Source organism: Loxodonta africana, chromosome 6, assembly GCF_030014295.1.
Source record: "Loxodonta africana isolate mLoxAfr1 chromosome 6, mLoxAfr1.hap2, whole genome shotgun sequence".
Taxonomy (NCBI): domain Eukaryota; kingdom Metazoa; phylum Chordata; class Mammalia; order Proboscidea; family Elephantidae; genus Loxodonta; species Loxodonta africana.
Genome location: NC_087347.1, coordinates 98,915,897 through 98,934,096, shown reverse-complemented (window position 1 = coordinate 98,934,096; position 18,200 = coordinate 98,915,897). Strand labels below are relative to the sequence as shown.

The 18,200-nt window shown below is 41.7% G+C and overlaps 1 protein-coding gene across 2 annotated transcripts in view; it reads left to right on the top strand.

Moving 5' to 3' along the window:
• KIF5C (kinesin family member 5C) overlaps positions 1 to 18,200 on the top strand; it is a 208,426-nt gene that overhangs the window by 136,883 nt on the left and 53,343 nt on the right. For both annotated transcript variants that reach the window (XM_003405850.4, XM_023542961.2), the window contains 4 exons: positions 5,550 to 5,725; positions 12,999 to 13,067; positions 13,847 to 14,053; positions 16,447 to 16,593. In XM_003405850.4, the coding sequence (XP_003405898.1) occupies positions 5,550 to 5,725; positions 12,999 to 13,067; positions 13,847 to 14,053; positions 16,447 to 16,593 (599 nt within the window). The remainder of the gene's footprint in view (positions 1 to 5,549; positions 5,726 to 12,998; positions 13,068 to 13,846; positions 14,054 to 16,446; positions 16,594 to 18,200) is intronic.

Here is an 18,200-nt window from a genome sequence, read left to right as displayed (position 1 = left end):
CTACAGTGTATGTGTATGGCCTTTGCATGATTCAATATTAAATAACAGAGTGAATATAGATTTACCCCATCTGCTGAAATCATACAAGGACATGATTTCATCACAGGTAGAGAAAACAAAAAACAGGTAGAGAAGGCTGGGAAAAATCAGCGGTCTCTAAAACGGATTTGTTCTCCAGGTGTAAAACCCAACAGACCAGCGTGCTTGGTTCTGTAACTAGGTAAATCTGTAACCTGGTGTCTGAGCCGGGGCTTTGTGGAACTGTGGGGCCTCTGTAGTGGGAATCCTGATTTGCTGTTTTAGCATTAAATCTCGAGGGGATGCTGCCCCCTCCCCCTCTTCCTGGTTTCGGATGATAATAGAAGCTCCTAAATTAGCATTTCATTTGAGCAGTCTCATTTGTTTGGTCCCCTTCCTTCTTTTGAGAGCACAAGCAGACACTGTAATGGGAATACTGACCTCCAGGAGACTGATGTGGCCTGTTAAGGAGGTTGTGAATGTAAAGAGGATGCAATGTCCCCCGTGACCAGTTTATTAGAAAATGACTCTAAAAGGTTTCAGAGAATGTTTTAAGCTGCTTATGGTGTTTTTAGAAACTAGGGTGAAAGATGCTATTTGCATGCGAAATAATTCAATGAGGGAATGATTTTTTTTTTTTTTTTTTTTTTAAGCCTCACATTTATGTGATGCCATCTTGTACCTGGCTGCTCCTACCCATCGGGAACCTAAAGATTTCCTTTTAGTTTGTTTGATACAGAAATTATCTACCATTAGATCTGCCACTAGGCCTGTGTAATTGGTATTAAAAGGAAGCACCTTGTTTGCCAGATCTGCCATGGGTTCTGGCGGAAGCTGTGAGTGACCAGCAAATCTGCCCTGCCTGGGAGTTGCGGAGAGAGGGCAATTACCTTCCTCCGTTCTCCAGAGGCTTTGAGAACTTGGAATTTATGAAAAGAATAACTAGCTTGTTGCTATTTCATGTGTAAAATTTTAATGGATTACTGGCAGTCTAATGATGGGGAGGGGGCATGGAAATAAAGGGCTATTTTAGAATTTTTAGCTAATAGCCCTAATGAGAATTTTTGGTTATTCTGTCATTCTTGTCTATGGATGTCTAAGGATGGATTTTTTTTTTTTTTTACAGAAACGTTATTTATGCCCTTAATTAAAATGTGCTACAAACCTTATAGGTAATACTTCGAGTCCTGTGTAAACACAAATCTTTTTAGTCCTTAGTGGTAATTACATCTGACGATAGTAAATGCCAGGGTGCTTATTTAAAGAAGGGGAAGGTTTCTAGTTGAGGGGAGGGGAGCCTTTTATCCTAGAAAATCTGATGCTTCACAGTATCATTAACCCCTTTCCCTATGGCTAGTAAGTATGCACTTCAGGGGATAAACTAAGGGAAGCCTGTTTTTAATTCAAAGAAGGTAGATAAAAATAGATACTAGTCTTAATTTGGTGGTCTTTTTCTCCTCCTCCCACCACAGATTTTAGGATGATGTTTCTCCAGGGTTTGCTTGTGGCTGTCTTCCTTGTTCTAATCAGTTATTCCATAATCACCTTGTGGTGCTTCTCCCGAGACTCAGTCCACTGCAGTGCAGGGAATATTCTCGATTAACAGTGGTGAGATTGCCATGGAGACAGATTGCCTGGTGTCAGGTCTTGCATAGTGTTGGGAATTTACAATCCCCAGACATGTTCGTGAGCTGGACAGTGTGGTTACCGGGGATGCTTCTGGAAGTCATTTTCTCGGTCCTTTGAAGGGCAGCGGTGTTTGGGAAAATCAGTTCTTGACCCCTCTCTGAGCAGGAGCTGTGCTGTCCCACAGACGCCTGCTGCTTTTGTTCCTGCATGTTGCTGCTTTGTTCTTCTCGGTCTGAATGGCTGCTGCAGAAAATAATCCTGGCTACCTGACCTTTTGAATGTAAACTGGGAAGAACTCGTTGTCAGATGTAGCTTTGTGGGAGGCGTGTTAGTGCTTTGATTCAGAGATTGTTTAAGAGAAATGAGAAAGTTTGCTATAGGTTTCAAATATTGTTTCAATAGTAATAAAAATTAACCGGAAAGAGACCTGCATGGCTATACTGAGCTCTAGCCACAAAGGCATTGTGATGACCCCAGAGACATTAGTCTTAAATAAAAATAATAATTTATCTGCAAAGCCTAAAAAGTTGAGATTTTGGGAGAGGAGGGGATAAGAAATGGACTTTAAATAATAACCCTTTGTGCTTTTTACATGTATCTTCTTCATTCATTTTTAGAACAACTCTGGGATGAAGGCATTTTATTTCCTTTACAAAAAAGCAAGCCAAGAGGTTAAACCAGAGAGGGGCTTGTGATTAATTAGATCTGTTAAAAAAATAAAGAAAAAACGAGATCCACGTCACTGGAGATGATGTTGTATAGTCTGATTGATGATTTTCCGGGTGCGTTGTAGCTGTGTTGACTAGGTTGCTGGATCTCTAATCTGACGCAAATAACCTTAGTACACAGTGATGCTGCAGTACCTCGGTGCAGGAGGAGGGTAGCTCTGGAAGGAGGCAGGCCTGTAACTTTTGGTTAGAGCAGGTTATAGGGAGTTCATCCTTGGCTAGTACCCTCCCAGATGAATTGAAATAAGGATGATGCAGCTCCTTAGCTCACCCTACCCTTATTATTTCACTACCTCTCTGGTCATTTGGAACTAAAGAGCACAGGAGATGTGTCTCCTGCAGTGTTTTTATGCCTTACCTCTGGACTTGAGGGTGAGTTGGCCTGTAGATAATAACGACCATATTCTGGTAGCTTTCTGGTTCAGAGGTACTAAGAGTTTCACCTCATCATGCTGAAGCTCGAAGAACAAATTTATGCTGTACTCGGTTACCCTGGTCCCAAATTTCAGAAGCTAAAACTGAAGAATTAAGACACAGCTATGATTCAAGTAGGGCAAGGACATGTTAGTGGTGGATTCTGCTGGAAAGGGAACATAATTGGAAGGGAGAGGGAGAAAGGATTTTCAGGTTTTAGCATATACTGTATATTGCTTGAATTGTTTAATTGCTTAAATTGAGAATGTATCCTGCATTATATGTGTGGTGAGAAAAAGGCATATATATATATATATACACACACACACACACACGTTTTGTTTTTAAATTTTTAAGTCCCTCCCCCTGCAAAAAAATCTTTAGTAGGAACTGGAACACGGTGCTGCCTTTATAGCCCATAGATCTAGCAGACTGTAGATCCTTTAATTGGGTGAAATCCAGTCTGCACACTAAGGTTGTTGATGGATGTTTTAAGCCAGGAACTGGAACTAAATGAAATATTGGTTTGGTTCAGGTTCAGTTGAAGGCTACTCTGATATTCTGGTTTTATTTCAGGCCAATAATTTTAGAAGAAGGCTGAGGTATATCTAAAGTTCACCTTTAGAAGGAAAAAGGGTTGGATCAGTTTTGTATTCAGCAAATAGTTTATTCAGGTTTTGCTTCAAATTGTGGCATCAAATGGAACTGTCATACAAAAGCAAAACATTGGGTGTTAATTGTACTGGACATGGAGGCGTATCCTACCGTCTCGTGGCTTATCAAGGGAGATAATGGAATCTTCATAAGCAGCAAAGCTAACTCATCACAAAGAGTTTTGTTTATATTGTGATACATGTAGTCATGCACTGCATAATGTCTGTTAGGGCATCATCTATCTGCATACCTCCATGGTTCCATAAGGTTATAGTAGAGTCCAGAAATTCCAATTGGTGAATGGGACGTAGCGGATATAACTGGATGTGGTGAACACAACAGGTTCTCACACACAAGTGTATCTCATGTCTTTTGTATACAAAGCAGTTGCACTGCCAGGTGTATAATGGTACTGTACATGTTTAACCTATAACACGTATGTCTTAACAGTGATAATAAACGCCTGTTACTGCCTTATGTGACTGTACTTTTCTAGCGTTATTTTGATGTGAACTTTCCCTACTTACAAATAAAAGGTTTACCGTAAAATAATGTGTGCTTTGACTCATAAGCAGCAGCATCCAGGTCCTTGTATCACGCATCTCTTGAGTGTTGTAGCATTATTTCTATATTTAATTTTCTTTGGAAAATATTCCCGTGGAGTGCATCATGGTTCCCAAATGCAGCAAAACCAGTGCTAGTGGTAGCAGCAGCAAGAGGCAAAGGAGAAGTACAGTTTTGGAAGTAAAACAAAAGGTTATTAAACAACAGGAAGGTGGGAAATCAGTGAATGCTATCACTTGTGATTTAGGCACATTTGCACAACGTCCAAATCACACAGCGTCCTATTTCACAGAGTGTATCGTGAACGTTAAGCAGCACATGACTATACAGTGTTCAGGTGAGTTCCTTGAGGCATGATAGAGTTAATGAAGCTCTGAGATTAGGATTTTAGTTATTCTGTCATATTTGAGAAATGTTCTCTGGCTCAGGGCAGTCTTCCTAGGGAGTTTCCACAAAATGGATTTCATGGGCTGAGAACTGGGGTGAGGCGTGGAACATTGCAGACAAGCGCTGATTGTTGCAAAATGAGTGCGAAGTTGAAGTTGATCGTAAACATTGTGATGGAAAAGTATGTTTGGTTTTGATTTGCTTTCCAAGAAGATATTTTTAGAAATTCAGTTGGGCCACACAGTTTTAATCGAATCCTTTTTATGCACTCTTTCTTTGCAAAGTGATTTTCCTGTTGGGGACAGCCATTGGCCAGGTTTAGAACTACACCTTTTTCTTCAATTTCGATTTGCCTTGTCCAATTCGGCAATGTTTCCTTTGAAGGCCATAACAAATGCTACTCTGCAGACAGAGAAGTGGCATGCAGGGTCTCTGCAGGATATTCTAGATTGTCTGCTTTTTTCATTCCTGGGACCATCTGACATCACAGGGAATTATTCTGTTTGAACTCTCCAGCAGAGCCAATTAGTTCTGACTTCCTGGGGGAGAGAGGGGTAGTGGAATGTGTGTCTGTGCAGCCCCAGTCAGAGTCCTTGGGCCCAGGAATACCCTGACTCCCTGTTCCAGATTCAGGGACTCTCAAATTCAGAGGGTTTGGGGCCTAGAGTGTTCTTTTAAACAATGGTGAATTAGTCCCTTGATTTGGTAGTTTCTATTAATGAACTGGTAACATAATTAACTGGTAATTAGGATGCCTCAGAGGCCTGTTTCCCTTTGAATCATTCGCTAGAGAGAAAGTGATTCTAGTAAAGCCCCAGTATATTCATTCCCAAGAAGAGGAAAATGAATGCAAAAAATCCTGGGTTTTGCTGCAAGTTGGAGTAGTTAAGAGCTTGTGTGGTTGATAGAACCAGTTGATTTAAGTGATCCGTTGCTAGGGAGGGAGGATGACATAGTCCTGTCTTCCTTAGGACTAGTTTTGGTCAATTAACTACAACCTTTCTAGTCAGATAGAAAGAACACAAAGTGCAACTCTATATACAGCTGTTTATTATGTCCTGTGTCTTTTTCACTGGGAATGACTATAAAACTCTTCCTTCAGGGTTGCATGATGGATTTCTTCACTTACCAACTCCTTTTGGCCGTGTTTTGCAGGAGAAGCTGTGCCTGAGGATGAACAGATAAGCGCTAAGGACCAGAAGAACCTGGAGCCCTGTGATAACACTCCCATCATAGACAATATTGCTCCTGTTGTTGCTGGTATCTCCACAGAGGAGAAGGAGAAGTACGATGAGGAAATCTCCAGCCTATACAGACAACTGGACGATAAGGTAGCTGGAGGTTTACCATCCTCACTCTAGTACAGAGACCAAGATGACAGGTGCCTGACCTTTTGACCATAAACAGCTTCGGGTCCCATGGAGCTGATGTAGGGCTGCAGACTCATGTCGATGCTTGTCTTCCTGATACCTACCCCAGCTCTTTATCGTGTAGACTTAGGGTACTTGATTCATATGGAATGGAAATTTGACTGGAAAAGTGGGATGTTGGCCTGGATAGGCAGACAGATGCTATTTAGGTCCTCTAGAAATTGGACTGGAGCTGATTACTGCATGTAAGTGTGTATGATCTTTGTTTAAATCTCCTTTCCTTTCTTCTTTGAGCCTATCCCTCACCACTGGAAACTCTAACAGCAGCCTCAGCTATAGGGGCAAGATTGGTAACTCCTAAAAGGTGTGTGCTTTAATCAGGTAGTTCTGCCACATCAGAAGTGGTGTGTAGTCTGATGGCTTCTGTCCTACCCATGAAGCTGCTTTCAGGGGCACACTCATGAGAGTAGTTTGAACATGCTGATCAGAGATGTCCAGTTTCATGGCAAACTTTTAGCACTCAAATAATTGAGTAAACGGCATAAGTTAGAACGGAAAGTGACCTCGGAGAGCATTGTGTATCAGCCATCTTCAATGAAAGTTCAAGTTAGGAATCTCAGAGGCATAGGAAATTAAATCAGTATTTCACATGATGTTGGCATATTGCTCTTGGAATATTCTAAATCCTTTTAGTTCATTTCATCAAGGTGGCTGATATTTTTAGTTTGATTTAATCTATTCTGCTGTGGTTTTAGCTCAGAGTTCCCAGCCTCTGACTTGGATGAAACAGCTTTGTTATGTTAACGTCGCCATTAATCTTATGGGCCTCTCTCTTAAAGCTCAGGGTCTGGTATCACCTTTACAAGCTTAATGTGAGTGGTGACCTTAAGAAAGCCAGTTCTGCTTGTTTTGTGACTGAGTTTGTATTATAACTACACCTTTAAATTGTGGGTGACCAAGCTTTGCTGGTAACACATTCAATAAGATATTCACACCCATGAGAGCTGAGTGAACTGCCCTTTAGTACAGAGAAAAAGCAGATCAATAGTACCAAAAAACCAAACCAAACCCCTTGCCATCAAGTCGACTCTGACTCATAGCGGCCCTATAGGACAGAGTAGAACTGCCCCATACGGTTTCCAAGGAGCACCTGGTGGATTCGAACTGCCAGCCTTTTGGTTAGCAGCCATAGCTCTTAACCACTACGCTACCAGGGTTTCCAGATCAATAGTAAGGCTAATGGTAATATGCAATTTTTTGATTTCCCCAAAGAACTGCTTTTGTTAAATAGTAAAGAAGATACCATACTACAGTTTTTTTTTTTTTTTTTTTGATCACTTTTCATCTTAGAATTCATGGGCTCATTTTTGGTAATCCCCAGAGAATCCTGGGTGAGAGGTGTGAACCAGAATCTGTATTCTCTTCTCTATGAATAGATGTCTGTTGTCATTGGAATTGGGATTATTTATCTTGGTGGCATGAGAAGCTTTCAGAGACTTCAGACTAGGTCTCAAATCTAGTTTTTGAAATGTAGTGATGATGAGGTCTGAACTCAAGCCTCCCCACCCCGCCAAAGAATCAAACCCGTTGCTGTGGAATCAGCCCTGACTCATTTTGACCTTATGGGACAGAGTAGAACTGCTTCATAGGGTTTCCAAGGCTGTATTCTTTTTTTTTTTTTTTTTCCCCAAGGCTGTAATCTTTATGGGAGCAGATTGCCACATCTCTCCCCCGCCCGTCACCACTGCAGAGCGGCTGATGGGCTTGGACAGCTGACCTTTTGGTTCGTGAGAGCTTTAACCATTGTGCTACCTACCAGGGCTCAGACTGAGCTCATAGAGATGAAAATGCCACTTTCTGGGGCATTCAGTTGGTAGCTGACAGAGCCGGTCCTAGAGTCTCTACCTCCTGATGACCAGCCTAAGGAATTTTCTGTCATATCATTTTCCTTTAGCATATGCCGTGGAAACTCTGTAAAGAACACATTTCTAGGTTAGCAATTATGATCCACTGCCGCCACTTCTGTCCTCATAGTGTTTTGCTGAGAGATCTGAGGGGGAACTGAGCCCCGATACCTCAGCCGTAAACAAAAACCAAACCAAACCAGTGCCCTCGAGTCAATTCTGACTCATAGCGACCCAATAGGGGGCGCCAAAGCTACTGATTGGACCTTAGTAGCTCTATCAGGAACTGCCTGATTATGTCTTATCAACTGTCATTTCTATTTGTCCTCCTCTCGAAGGTTCCAGAAGGTATTTCCATGCTTTTGATGATGTAGGCTGTTTCATATTTCTGAGAATAATGAGTTGGAACATGGCATCTTCATAAATTATAGAATGTTAGAATTGAAAGTATTTGAGTCTAGGTGAGAAACTAGCCCAGAGTGGTTACATGACTTATGCAAGTTTACATCGCCTGTAAGTGGCAGAGCTGGAATGAGGTTATACATCTTTTGACTCCCAGTCCAGTGCTCATCTCCTTTAGGCCTTAGCCCTCTCAATGAGGAAATTGTCGACCTGATGAGTGTATATACAATGTGGTGGAAGAAGGAAGACATCATTTCCTCCCAGCTGTTCCCCCTCTATCTGTGTTGCCTTCCAGGGCTGTTAGGACAGCTACCCTCTCAAGCCGTGCCGTGTAATAGAAAGGCATGCGCTTTGGAATCAGACCTGCATTTAATAATGCTGAGACCTGGGTTGAGGGGGCCCTGATGGGCACAGTGGTCAAGCGTGTGGCTACTAACCAAAAGATCAGCAGTCTGAATCTACCAGCTGCTCCTTGGAAACCCTATGGGGCAGTTCTGCTCTGTCCTGTAGGGTCACTCTGGGTCAGAATTGACTCAACAGCAACAGGTTTGGTTTTTTGGTTTTGAGACCTGAGTTGATGACTTAACCTACTGAAGGTGTCTTTCTTGTGTGTAAAATTGGGATAATACTTGTTACTTCAGAGTCCCTGGGTATTGCAAATGGTTAAGTGCTCAGCTACTAAAGGAAAGGTTGGCAGTTTGAGCCTACCCAGAGGCCCCTTGGAAGAAAGGCCTGGCAGTCTGCTTCCAAAAGACCACGGCCTTGAAAACTCTATGGAGCAGTTCTACTCTGCACACATAGGGTTGTCAGGAATTAAAATTGACTCGATGGCAACTGGTTTGGTCTTTTTGTACCGGTTACTTCAAAAGGTGAGATTTAGAGTTTCTAGTACATAACAGATGTTCAGTAAATAGCATTGCCTCCATAAGGTTTCCAAGGAGTGGCTGCTGGATTCAAACTGCTGACCTTTTGGTTAGCAGCTGAGCCCTTAACCACTGTGCCACCAAGACTCCTTAATAAATATTGGTTCCCTTCTTTCCTCTCATTCTTCTCTCTTTTGGGTTCTGTTTGCTGAAGGGAGAAGCCACATCATATGTGGTATCAAAGGTGTGGAGGTGTAAAGGTGGGCTGAAAGCAGACTTAGAAGATGAACAAGCCATCTGTTGGCTCTTTGTCTTTCTCATGTTCCTAGTGTCTCCTCTTTGATACTATTGTACATCAAGCAGATCTATGAAAGGAGTCCAGTTTAAGTAGAAATAGAAGTTGAATCTTATTTCACTGATTAGCATTGCAACAAAAACATTTTTATAATTAAAAGGTCCTTGGTGACCAGTTGGCAACTCAGCTCTTTCGTGTAAATTCTAGCACAAAAATATTTCCTTAAAAGTGTTTTGAAATCTGTTATCCAAGGACTAGATCTTAATAGCATCAGAGTGAGCATGCTGAAAGACATTCTAGAAGTTGCACTTGAATGTGTAGATGTGGACTGCATAGTACTCCTTATTCTGAAAGTCTTGAAAATTTAAAAAAAAAAAAAAAAAATCACAATAGGCTATGCTAATTTCTTAGAGAATTTGCCTTATTTTTTTAAAGGGTAAAAGTAGTTTTGGAATGTCTCTGGTACCAGTGATACATGTCCTTGTAATATAATCCCTGTTCCTCGTCCTTCCCCAGATGGGGCTGGGCCCTTCGTTTTTCACTGTACCTCAGAAATCACCACACCCCAATTTGTCACCTATAGGGAGGAAGCCTGCGTCTTCAGGCTTTGAACTGAGCACAGTATAAGAACAAAGAGCCCTCTCGACCGCTTTTCTTCTCTCATGATTTATATCACTTGCAGTGGTTGCTCGTATGTCCCAAGGGAAGAGATGGCGGTTCGCTGATGTTAAACTTCTTGGGTCTTTTATGTGAAGTTGTTTAATATTTATGTGCAAAGGAGCATAAACTCATCCCTGGTAATGGACATGCTGAGTTTATAAAGTGGAAGGGAAAATACGCCCTACAAAACAGTCTAGTTGTAGAAGTACCAGATTTTGACTGTGTCATCCTGAAGTAATTTCCCTAATTCTCTGGCCAGAAATGTAATTGGAGGAAGAATGTCATTAGTATTTTGTAGAACTACTAAGGATACGTTGGTGTAAAAAGTTCAGCATCTCCCTGAACAAAGAAGTGAGGCCAAAAGATGTTCTCAAAAACACAGAACAAAAACAAAACCCGTTGCTGTTGAGTTGATTCCAACTGATAGCGACCCTGTAGGACAGAGTAGAACTGCCCTATAGGGTTTCCAAGGAGTGGCTGGTGGATTCCAACTGCCAACCTTTTGGTTAGCAGCCAAGCTCTTAACTGCTGCGTCAGCTGGTCTCCAAAAGATTTTGTACACAAACGATAAGGACATACAGACCCTGTAACATCAAATTTAGAATTTCTTTGATCCATTAAAGGAGCCCTGATGGTGCAGTGATTAAGTGCTTGACTGCTAACTGAAAGAATGGCAGCTTGAACCTACCAGCTGCTCCAAGGGAGGAAGATGCCGTAGTCTGTTTTCTTAAAGGTTATAGCCTTGGAAACCCTACAGGGCAGTTCTGCACTGTCCTTTAAGGTCTCTGTGAGTCAGAATCGACTCCACGGCACTGGGTTGGTTTTTTTGTTTGTTTGTTTACTCCACTGAAAGCATTTAGTTTGTGACAGTGAGTTAATCTGATTCAAATGTATATGTGGACACTACTAGACAGGCTGGGGAATATCCCATGAAAAATTGATGTGACACAGGCCCTTGACCTCTCTCCCCACCTCTGAAAAAGGCAGAAAGTACAGGTTTTGTGTGGGCTGCTGATAAAACCTGGGGGCAGAACCTGGCACAAAGAGGGAGCCAGTAGTGGCGGACTGACTCTGACTCTGCTTGAGACTTGCTGCTGCTGTTGTTAGTTGCCATGGAGTCAGCTGTCTGTCCACTCATGGTGTCCCTGTCCACAACAGAACCAAATGATGCTGCTGATCTTGTGCCATCCGCATGATCAGTTGTGAATCAGACCAGTGTGCTTCATAGAGTTTTCATTGGCTGATTCTGCAAGTGGATCACCTGGCCTTTCCTCCTAGTCCATCTTGATCGGGAAGTCCTGCTGAACCCTGTTCAACATCATAGCAACACGCAAGCCTCCACTGACAGATGGGTGGTGGCCGCACAGGAGATGCATTGACTGGGAATGGAACCCGAGCCTCCTGCATAGAAGGCTAGAATTTTACCACTGAACCACCAATGCCTTATGGTTGCTGTTGTTTTTAGTGCCATCGAGTCAGTTCTGACTCATAGCTACCCTGTGCACACCAGAAGGAAACACTGCTGGGTCCTGTGCCATCCTTACAATTGTTGCTGTGCTTGAGCCCGTTGTTGCAGCCGCTGTGTCAGTCCATCTCATTGAGTGTCTTTCTCTTTTTCGCTGACCCTCTACCAAGCATGATGTCCTTCTCCAGGGGCTGGTCCCTCGTGATGGTTAGACCTTGGAAACGTTACTAAATAGGATTTTCCTGTTTCTAAGGGAGAGGCAAATGAAACTCCAGGTTGTCATTTTTCACAGATTGTGCTTCAAAATTTTGTTAGAAATCATGAAAATCATTACAGGGAATGTTGAATGTCTCATGCTGGTAGGTGCATTGAGGGTGGACAGTGTCTAGGGAGAGGCAGAGATGTTTGCACTGGACAGTGAGAGGGAGGCAGTGAACACCCCGGCTTTTGTGGCGGCAACATCTAGTGGCAGAAAATAATAGTATGGGGAACAAATTTACTTCAGTTTCTTATTGCTTCCTGCCTTCTTCCTCCCATTCTATTCCTATGCTTCCCCAACATCGGCACAACTGCCTGCAATAAACATTCCTTCTTGGTACAGCTAAAACAATCTTTTTTTTTTCCTATACTAGCAAGTCAATATCTCTTCATTATAGATCCTTTCTCACTTCAGTGACAAGCCAAAAAGGAAGCATTAACATTCCTATACCCCCCAGGTACATCTTTTTTTTCAATTGGTAAGAAAATTAATTTCCAATCAAGACGGAAGTCTGTTAATAACAAAGATGAACTCTCTGTTGTTGTTGTTAGGTGCCCTCAGGTCGGTTCCCACTCGTAGCGACACCATGCACAACAGAATGAAACACTGCCTGGTCCTGCACCACCCTTAAAATCATTGTTATGCTTGAGCTCATTGTTGCAGCCACTGTGTCAGTCCACCTTGTTGAGGGTCTTCCTCTTTCTCGCTGACCCTGTACTCCGCCAAGCATGATGTCCTTCTCCAGGGACTGATCCCTCCTGACAACATGTCCAAAGTATGTAAGATGCAGTCTCACCATCCTTGCATCTAAGGAGCGTTCTGGTTGTGCTTCTTCCAAGACAGATTTGTTCATTCTTTTGGCAGTCCATGGTATATTCAGCATTCTCTAGTAAATGTTTTTTTTCAACTGACAAAACCTCTGTAAGTAAAAGGTTTGAACTGGCAGCATTCTGGTCACTGATTTGACAAGAATTTGGGATGTTAATATATTACAGAGCAGATGATCAGGAACCTACTCCCTTATTTTTTGAACTAGGAATTCACTGTTAATGTCTTTGAATTGGAAGGGGTATCTCAAGTCCTTTTCAGTTCCCAAACCCTACATGTCTGATTATTGAATGACCGGGATTTGGGTGGAACATGTGATATATTTCCCAGACTATCTAGATGTTCTGTCTGCTGAGAAAGGTAGGTAAAAGAGATATTTTAACAAACTCAAATCCAGAGCCAACCGATCCCTCTTTGTATAGGAACACCACACCATTCTCTTCATCTTATTAGCAAACTTCTAGCTGGTATCCTGGTGTTTGACTGTCGTCAGGAAACCAGGATATCAAAAATGGCTTAACTAACCAAAAAAAAATTAAACATGATGTTTTGTTTCAGGATGATGAAATTAACCAGCAGAGCCAGCTGGCTGAAAAGCTAAAGCAACAGATGTTGGATCAGGATGAGGTAAATAACACCATAAAATTTTTTAGTGTTTTTTTTTTTTTTTTAATTACTCTTTGTTGTTGATGTTTGTTCCAGAAATTTAATTTGCAAAGAGTTTTTTTTTTAAAAGAAATCACTGAATCATGTGAAAGTTTCTTGGAAGATTTCCTTTCAATGCATGTTAAAAGCTGATTGTAGCTGAATTTAGAAAATAAACATCTGACTCTGTAGCGATGTGAAGTTTTAAGAGTGAATAGCTGGTTCCTACGATTGGTCCTTGAAAAGCAGAGACAAAGGAGCTTGGTAGTTGGGCAAGGAAGATTCTACCTCCTCATGCCCAGTGCCCAGCGCTCCTGTGTCCTGCCGTTTTAGCCTGTTTTGGCTTTGCAAAGCATCCGGCTCAGGTCTTTGCTATAGAATCAACCTGTTTACAATGTGAAATCATGATAATATTAAAAAGCCACATAAGTATTATTACTACCCTCAGGTATGATCCCCCCATCCTTTGTTTAACATCTAGAATAACCAGCCATCTACAAAGTAAAGCGATTTTTGAGGTGTAATTAATTCTCTGAGTTAAACCTACGTACCTTTAAAAAAGAAAAGAAAGAAACAGACTTTAGAAACAATAACATGTTTTTTAATTTAGCATCTGGACCATACAGTGAAGTTCCCAGTCATCCTGAGCTTTTCCAACCTGTTTTCTTCTGTTTCTTAAAATTACTTTATCTTGGATAGAACACAGAATATGAGCCTTTGAACATTAGATTCACTAGTTCCATGTCTTCTCATTTCCCCAGCTTTTGGCTTCCACAAGAAGAGACTATGAGAAAATCCAGGAGGAGCTGACGCGTCTCCAGATTGAAAATGAGGCAGCCAAAGACGAGGTGAAAGAAGTCCTCCAGGCCTTGGAGGAGCTGGCTGTAAATTATGACCAGAAGTCACAGGAAGTGGAGGACAAGACCAGGGCCAATGAGCAGCTGACGGATGAGCTGGCCCAGAAAACGGTTGGAGCATTTATGTCTAGGGGCGGGACATCCTTGGCAGCCTCAGGATCTTCCCCTCCATTGCTGTATTTATATTGATGTTTGTTGACAGACGCTATATAGGAAGGCAGTTGACTGAATGCTTACTTAATGTCAGACCTAGATGCATTCTCTGAGGGCCCTCCAACAACTGAAATAACCTCCAAGTGAATTTTGTCCACTCATGCTGAAATTGCACATCACAACCATTTTTTTGCCCAGAGGACTTACAGCAGCTCACAGGGAGGTCTTGTGGAATAATCAAGAGAGTGCTGAAAAACACTAGTTAAAAATTTGACTTCACCAGTATTAGGCTTTAGTTGAGACATTTAAATTTCTTTCCTTTTTTTTTTTTAATTGTGCTTTAAATGAAGGTTTACAGAGCAAATTAGTTTCTCGTTCAATAATTAATATACATATTGTTTTGTGACATTGGTTGCCAACCTCATAACGTGTCAACACTCCTCCCTTCTTGACCTTTGGCTCCCCCATTACTAGCTTTCCTGTCCCCTCCTGCCATCTCATCCTTGCCCCTGGGTTGGTGTGCCCATTTACTTTCAAGACATTTAAATTTCCTGAGTCTTAGTTCTATGAAAATTTTTGTAAAAATGGGAGAAATACCATGTTCTTCTAGGTGTGCGGATTAGTGAGTTTATGTAAAGTACTTAGCACGGTCTGTGCACACACTCCAATCTCAGTAAATCTCAGAATGTTATTAGTAATAGGCAAAGAGTGGGAACCCATGGAGGGTATGTACTTCACTCTTCTGTTTTCACCTTTCCGGATATATATTCCCCCTTCTCAGTTTCTTGTCCAAGCTATTACCTTCAGGAGCTTAGGACTAAGCTGTCCTCATTTATCTTTTACTGTTTTAAGCTAGTGCTCCAGTCTGCACATTTCCTGATTTTCAGGCTCTCCTGGTGCAAGATGCTGCAGGTTCTCCACAGTGAGCTAATCGCAGCAGGTCCAGTGAGTGTTTGGCAAGGTAGCTGGTGTTTGGATGTGTCCATTTTGTCCTTTTCCATTTGGAAAATGGGGGTGGGGAGAGCTGAGAGGCTGTAATCTGCTGCCCTTGGCATTTCTGCCCAATGCCTGGTATCATGGGATTGTGCCCAGCCTGCTTTGTGGAAAGCACCCAGTCCTCGCAGGTAGCAGATGGTGCAGAAAAGCTCTAATCTGCTAAGCGTAGAGCTGATAGGAAATGCTATCAACTCCATACGTTCAGCTGTGTGGAAGACTTTTCTAATGGCTTCCTAAGATGGGAACTACTACTTCTTTGCGTATTTAAAACAAAACAAAAGAAGCAGTGGCAGTGGCAAAAGAGCATTCAGAAGCCACTTAGGAAAGCAGGAGATTTAGATGTTCTCTGCTTAGTTTTCTACAGGATTGATTTAATTAGTCCTTGGGTATTTATTTACTTCTCAAAACAGTTCAACATTTTTCATGATATGCTCTTATCATTCCTTATTTTCTGTCAAACAAAAGTATTACTAGATTGGTCTAGAGTAATATTTTTGGTCAGATCATTAAAGAGCACTCTGGTCAAATAGCTGCACATGGAAGAATTATATAAACGTCTTTGCATTAACCTCCACAGGAGTAGGGGGATTCTTTTCTTTGTTGGCTGAGTTGATTCGAAGAACCCCGAGACATCAAAGAATGGCTAATCTAATGCTGTTAGAGTAGTTGCTTAAGAATATATACCTTTTGGTAACACAATACATAAAAATATAGGGAATGGAAAAGAGATGAGTTTGTTAATGTTTGGAAAGAAAATGAAGCTTTTGCAATGTGTGAAGAAGCCATCTGTTGTTCAACTTGAGTAACGTGAAAAGAGATGAATAGTATTAATTCACCTGCACTGGGAAGATTAGAAGACTCTTTCTGAGTTGTTTTCTAAACTCACTAATGTTCCTTTGGACCTTGCAGAACCATTTATTATTATGAGGTTAGGTGGGAATTTGGAAGTGGCCTAGGGAGCAGGCTTGTTGTGAGTGGAGGCAGGGACTCTTGCAGGTGTGTTTAGCCCTTGAGAATGTGGACTGAAACAACATCTGGCAGGTAGGAAGATGTGATTAAACATTATAAATCTAAGGGCTCCTTCCGGCTTTATTTATTTTTCATAACTTATTTCACTGACTTGGAAATTGTCATCTCATATGTAGATATATAACGTATTGGTCCAAGACAAGTTCTTGTTTTTAACGAAGAATGCAGAGATGGTACTGTAGTTTGACTTAAAAGGACTCTGCATTTGGTGAAATGCATGAAATGATAAAAGAACTTTATCCTCCATTAGCAGTTATCAATTGCAATGTTGCATAAATGAAGTCAGTGACAACCCTTTTAGTATGTTGTTGAAATTTGTTTTTCAGACGACATTGACAACCACCCAGAGAGAGCTGAGCCAGCTACAAGAGCTTAGCAACCATCAGAAAAAGAGGGCTACTGAGATCCTGAATTTGCTACTGAAGGATCTGGGGGAGATAGGAGGAATTATTGGCACCAATGATGTGAAGACCGTAAGCCAGCCCGTTCTTTTCTCCTCTCTATCTGCTGTTGTAATGGCATGATTCTGTGTTACCATGGTCTGTGTTTTATTCTTCTAAGTACGCTTTGCACGGTACTTTTCATCTGCTGTGTGCTTAGTAATATTTGAATAAATGAACAAAGGAGTGATTGAGTGAGTGACTAAGTGAATGATTGTTGGAGTGGAGGAGGAGAAGAAAAAAATGTACTTTTCAAATCTAGGGGAATGTCTTCAAAATCTAAGTTGGGACTGTGTAAGTTGGCTTCTTCCTAAATCTTACTTGCCAGCGTCACAGAAGTGTGGACACTTTTAGTTAAGCAGCAACTCTAGTCTCAGAATTGTGTTTCTCCTTTTCTATGACAACCCAATAGAGTGAAAGTTCCCCAACCAATTAGTATCAATCAGGGAAACTTTCAGGTGTAAGTAATAGGATTCTAACATACGAGAAACCTAGAATATTGCAATCTGGGGTGTAATTCTGCATCCCCTGGGAGCTTGTCGGAAATACAGACTCTGAGGCCCCATCTCAGACCTACTAAATCAATATCTGCATTTTAACAAGACTCCCCAGGTGATTCTTATGCTTATTAAAGTTTGAAAAGCAAATGTTGATTGGTGGGAGTAGGTCAATGTCAAGGACCAGGCCTTTTTGTTTCCTCTATGTCATCTTTTGGGGCAGTTCAACTCTGTCCTGTAGGGTCGCTATGAGTCGGAATCGACTCGACGGCAGTGGTAGTGGGTTTTATGTCATCTTCAGCCAGTTAGCTTTCTATATCCTTAGGATTTGCCTTATGGTAGCGAGATGGCTGCTGTAGCACCAATGGTCATGGTCTCACAAACCACATCCAAACCAGGGTGGGCTGAAAAGGCACCTACTTATATCCAGAAAGGAAATATAGTCCAGAAGGCCTCAGCAGACGACTAGAATTGGCCAGAATTTGGTCACATAGCCACCCCAAGGTGCAGGGGAGAGTGGGAAACAAAGGGCATGCGATTGTTATAATGGCCTTAAACCACTCATGATCAATCCCCTGGGATTGTGAACATTGGTGCTCTTGTTAGCAAGGAGCTGGGGTGGATGATGGGGGTGCTAGTGGGGCTCAGGTATGGCTACTAAGTGGGCGTTGTTAACAGTGATCACCATTTACCTAGTTGGTAAGTTTGCAAATTTAGCACTGAAGAGAATAACGGAAAAAAAAAAAAAACAAAAAACCTGGTTATGTGTTTTACTTTAGCCTCACCTTGGATGATTTCCTTCTGAGGAAGGAATTGTTAGGAAAGTAATTGATTCATAGGCTGAGCAACATAGATGCATTAAAATATTCAGAATATCAAAAAGAGAATTTAAAAACACTAAGAAAATGTTTTAAGCAAAGCCTTGGTCCTGGCCGCAAAGCCTTGTGTGCTACAATGAATAAGATCTATAGTTGCTGCATTTGGGCTGTGCTGCTGCATTTGGGCTGCGCTCCTGCAGTTAGGAGATTCCTAGGCATTTTCTTTGCATCTTAAAAATCAAACTCTTGCTTCCAAGCCAAGTAGAGGAGGAACTCACATTTGTCAGGTTAAGTTGACCTTGCACCTTGGTATGAAGTACAACTG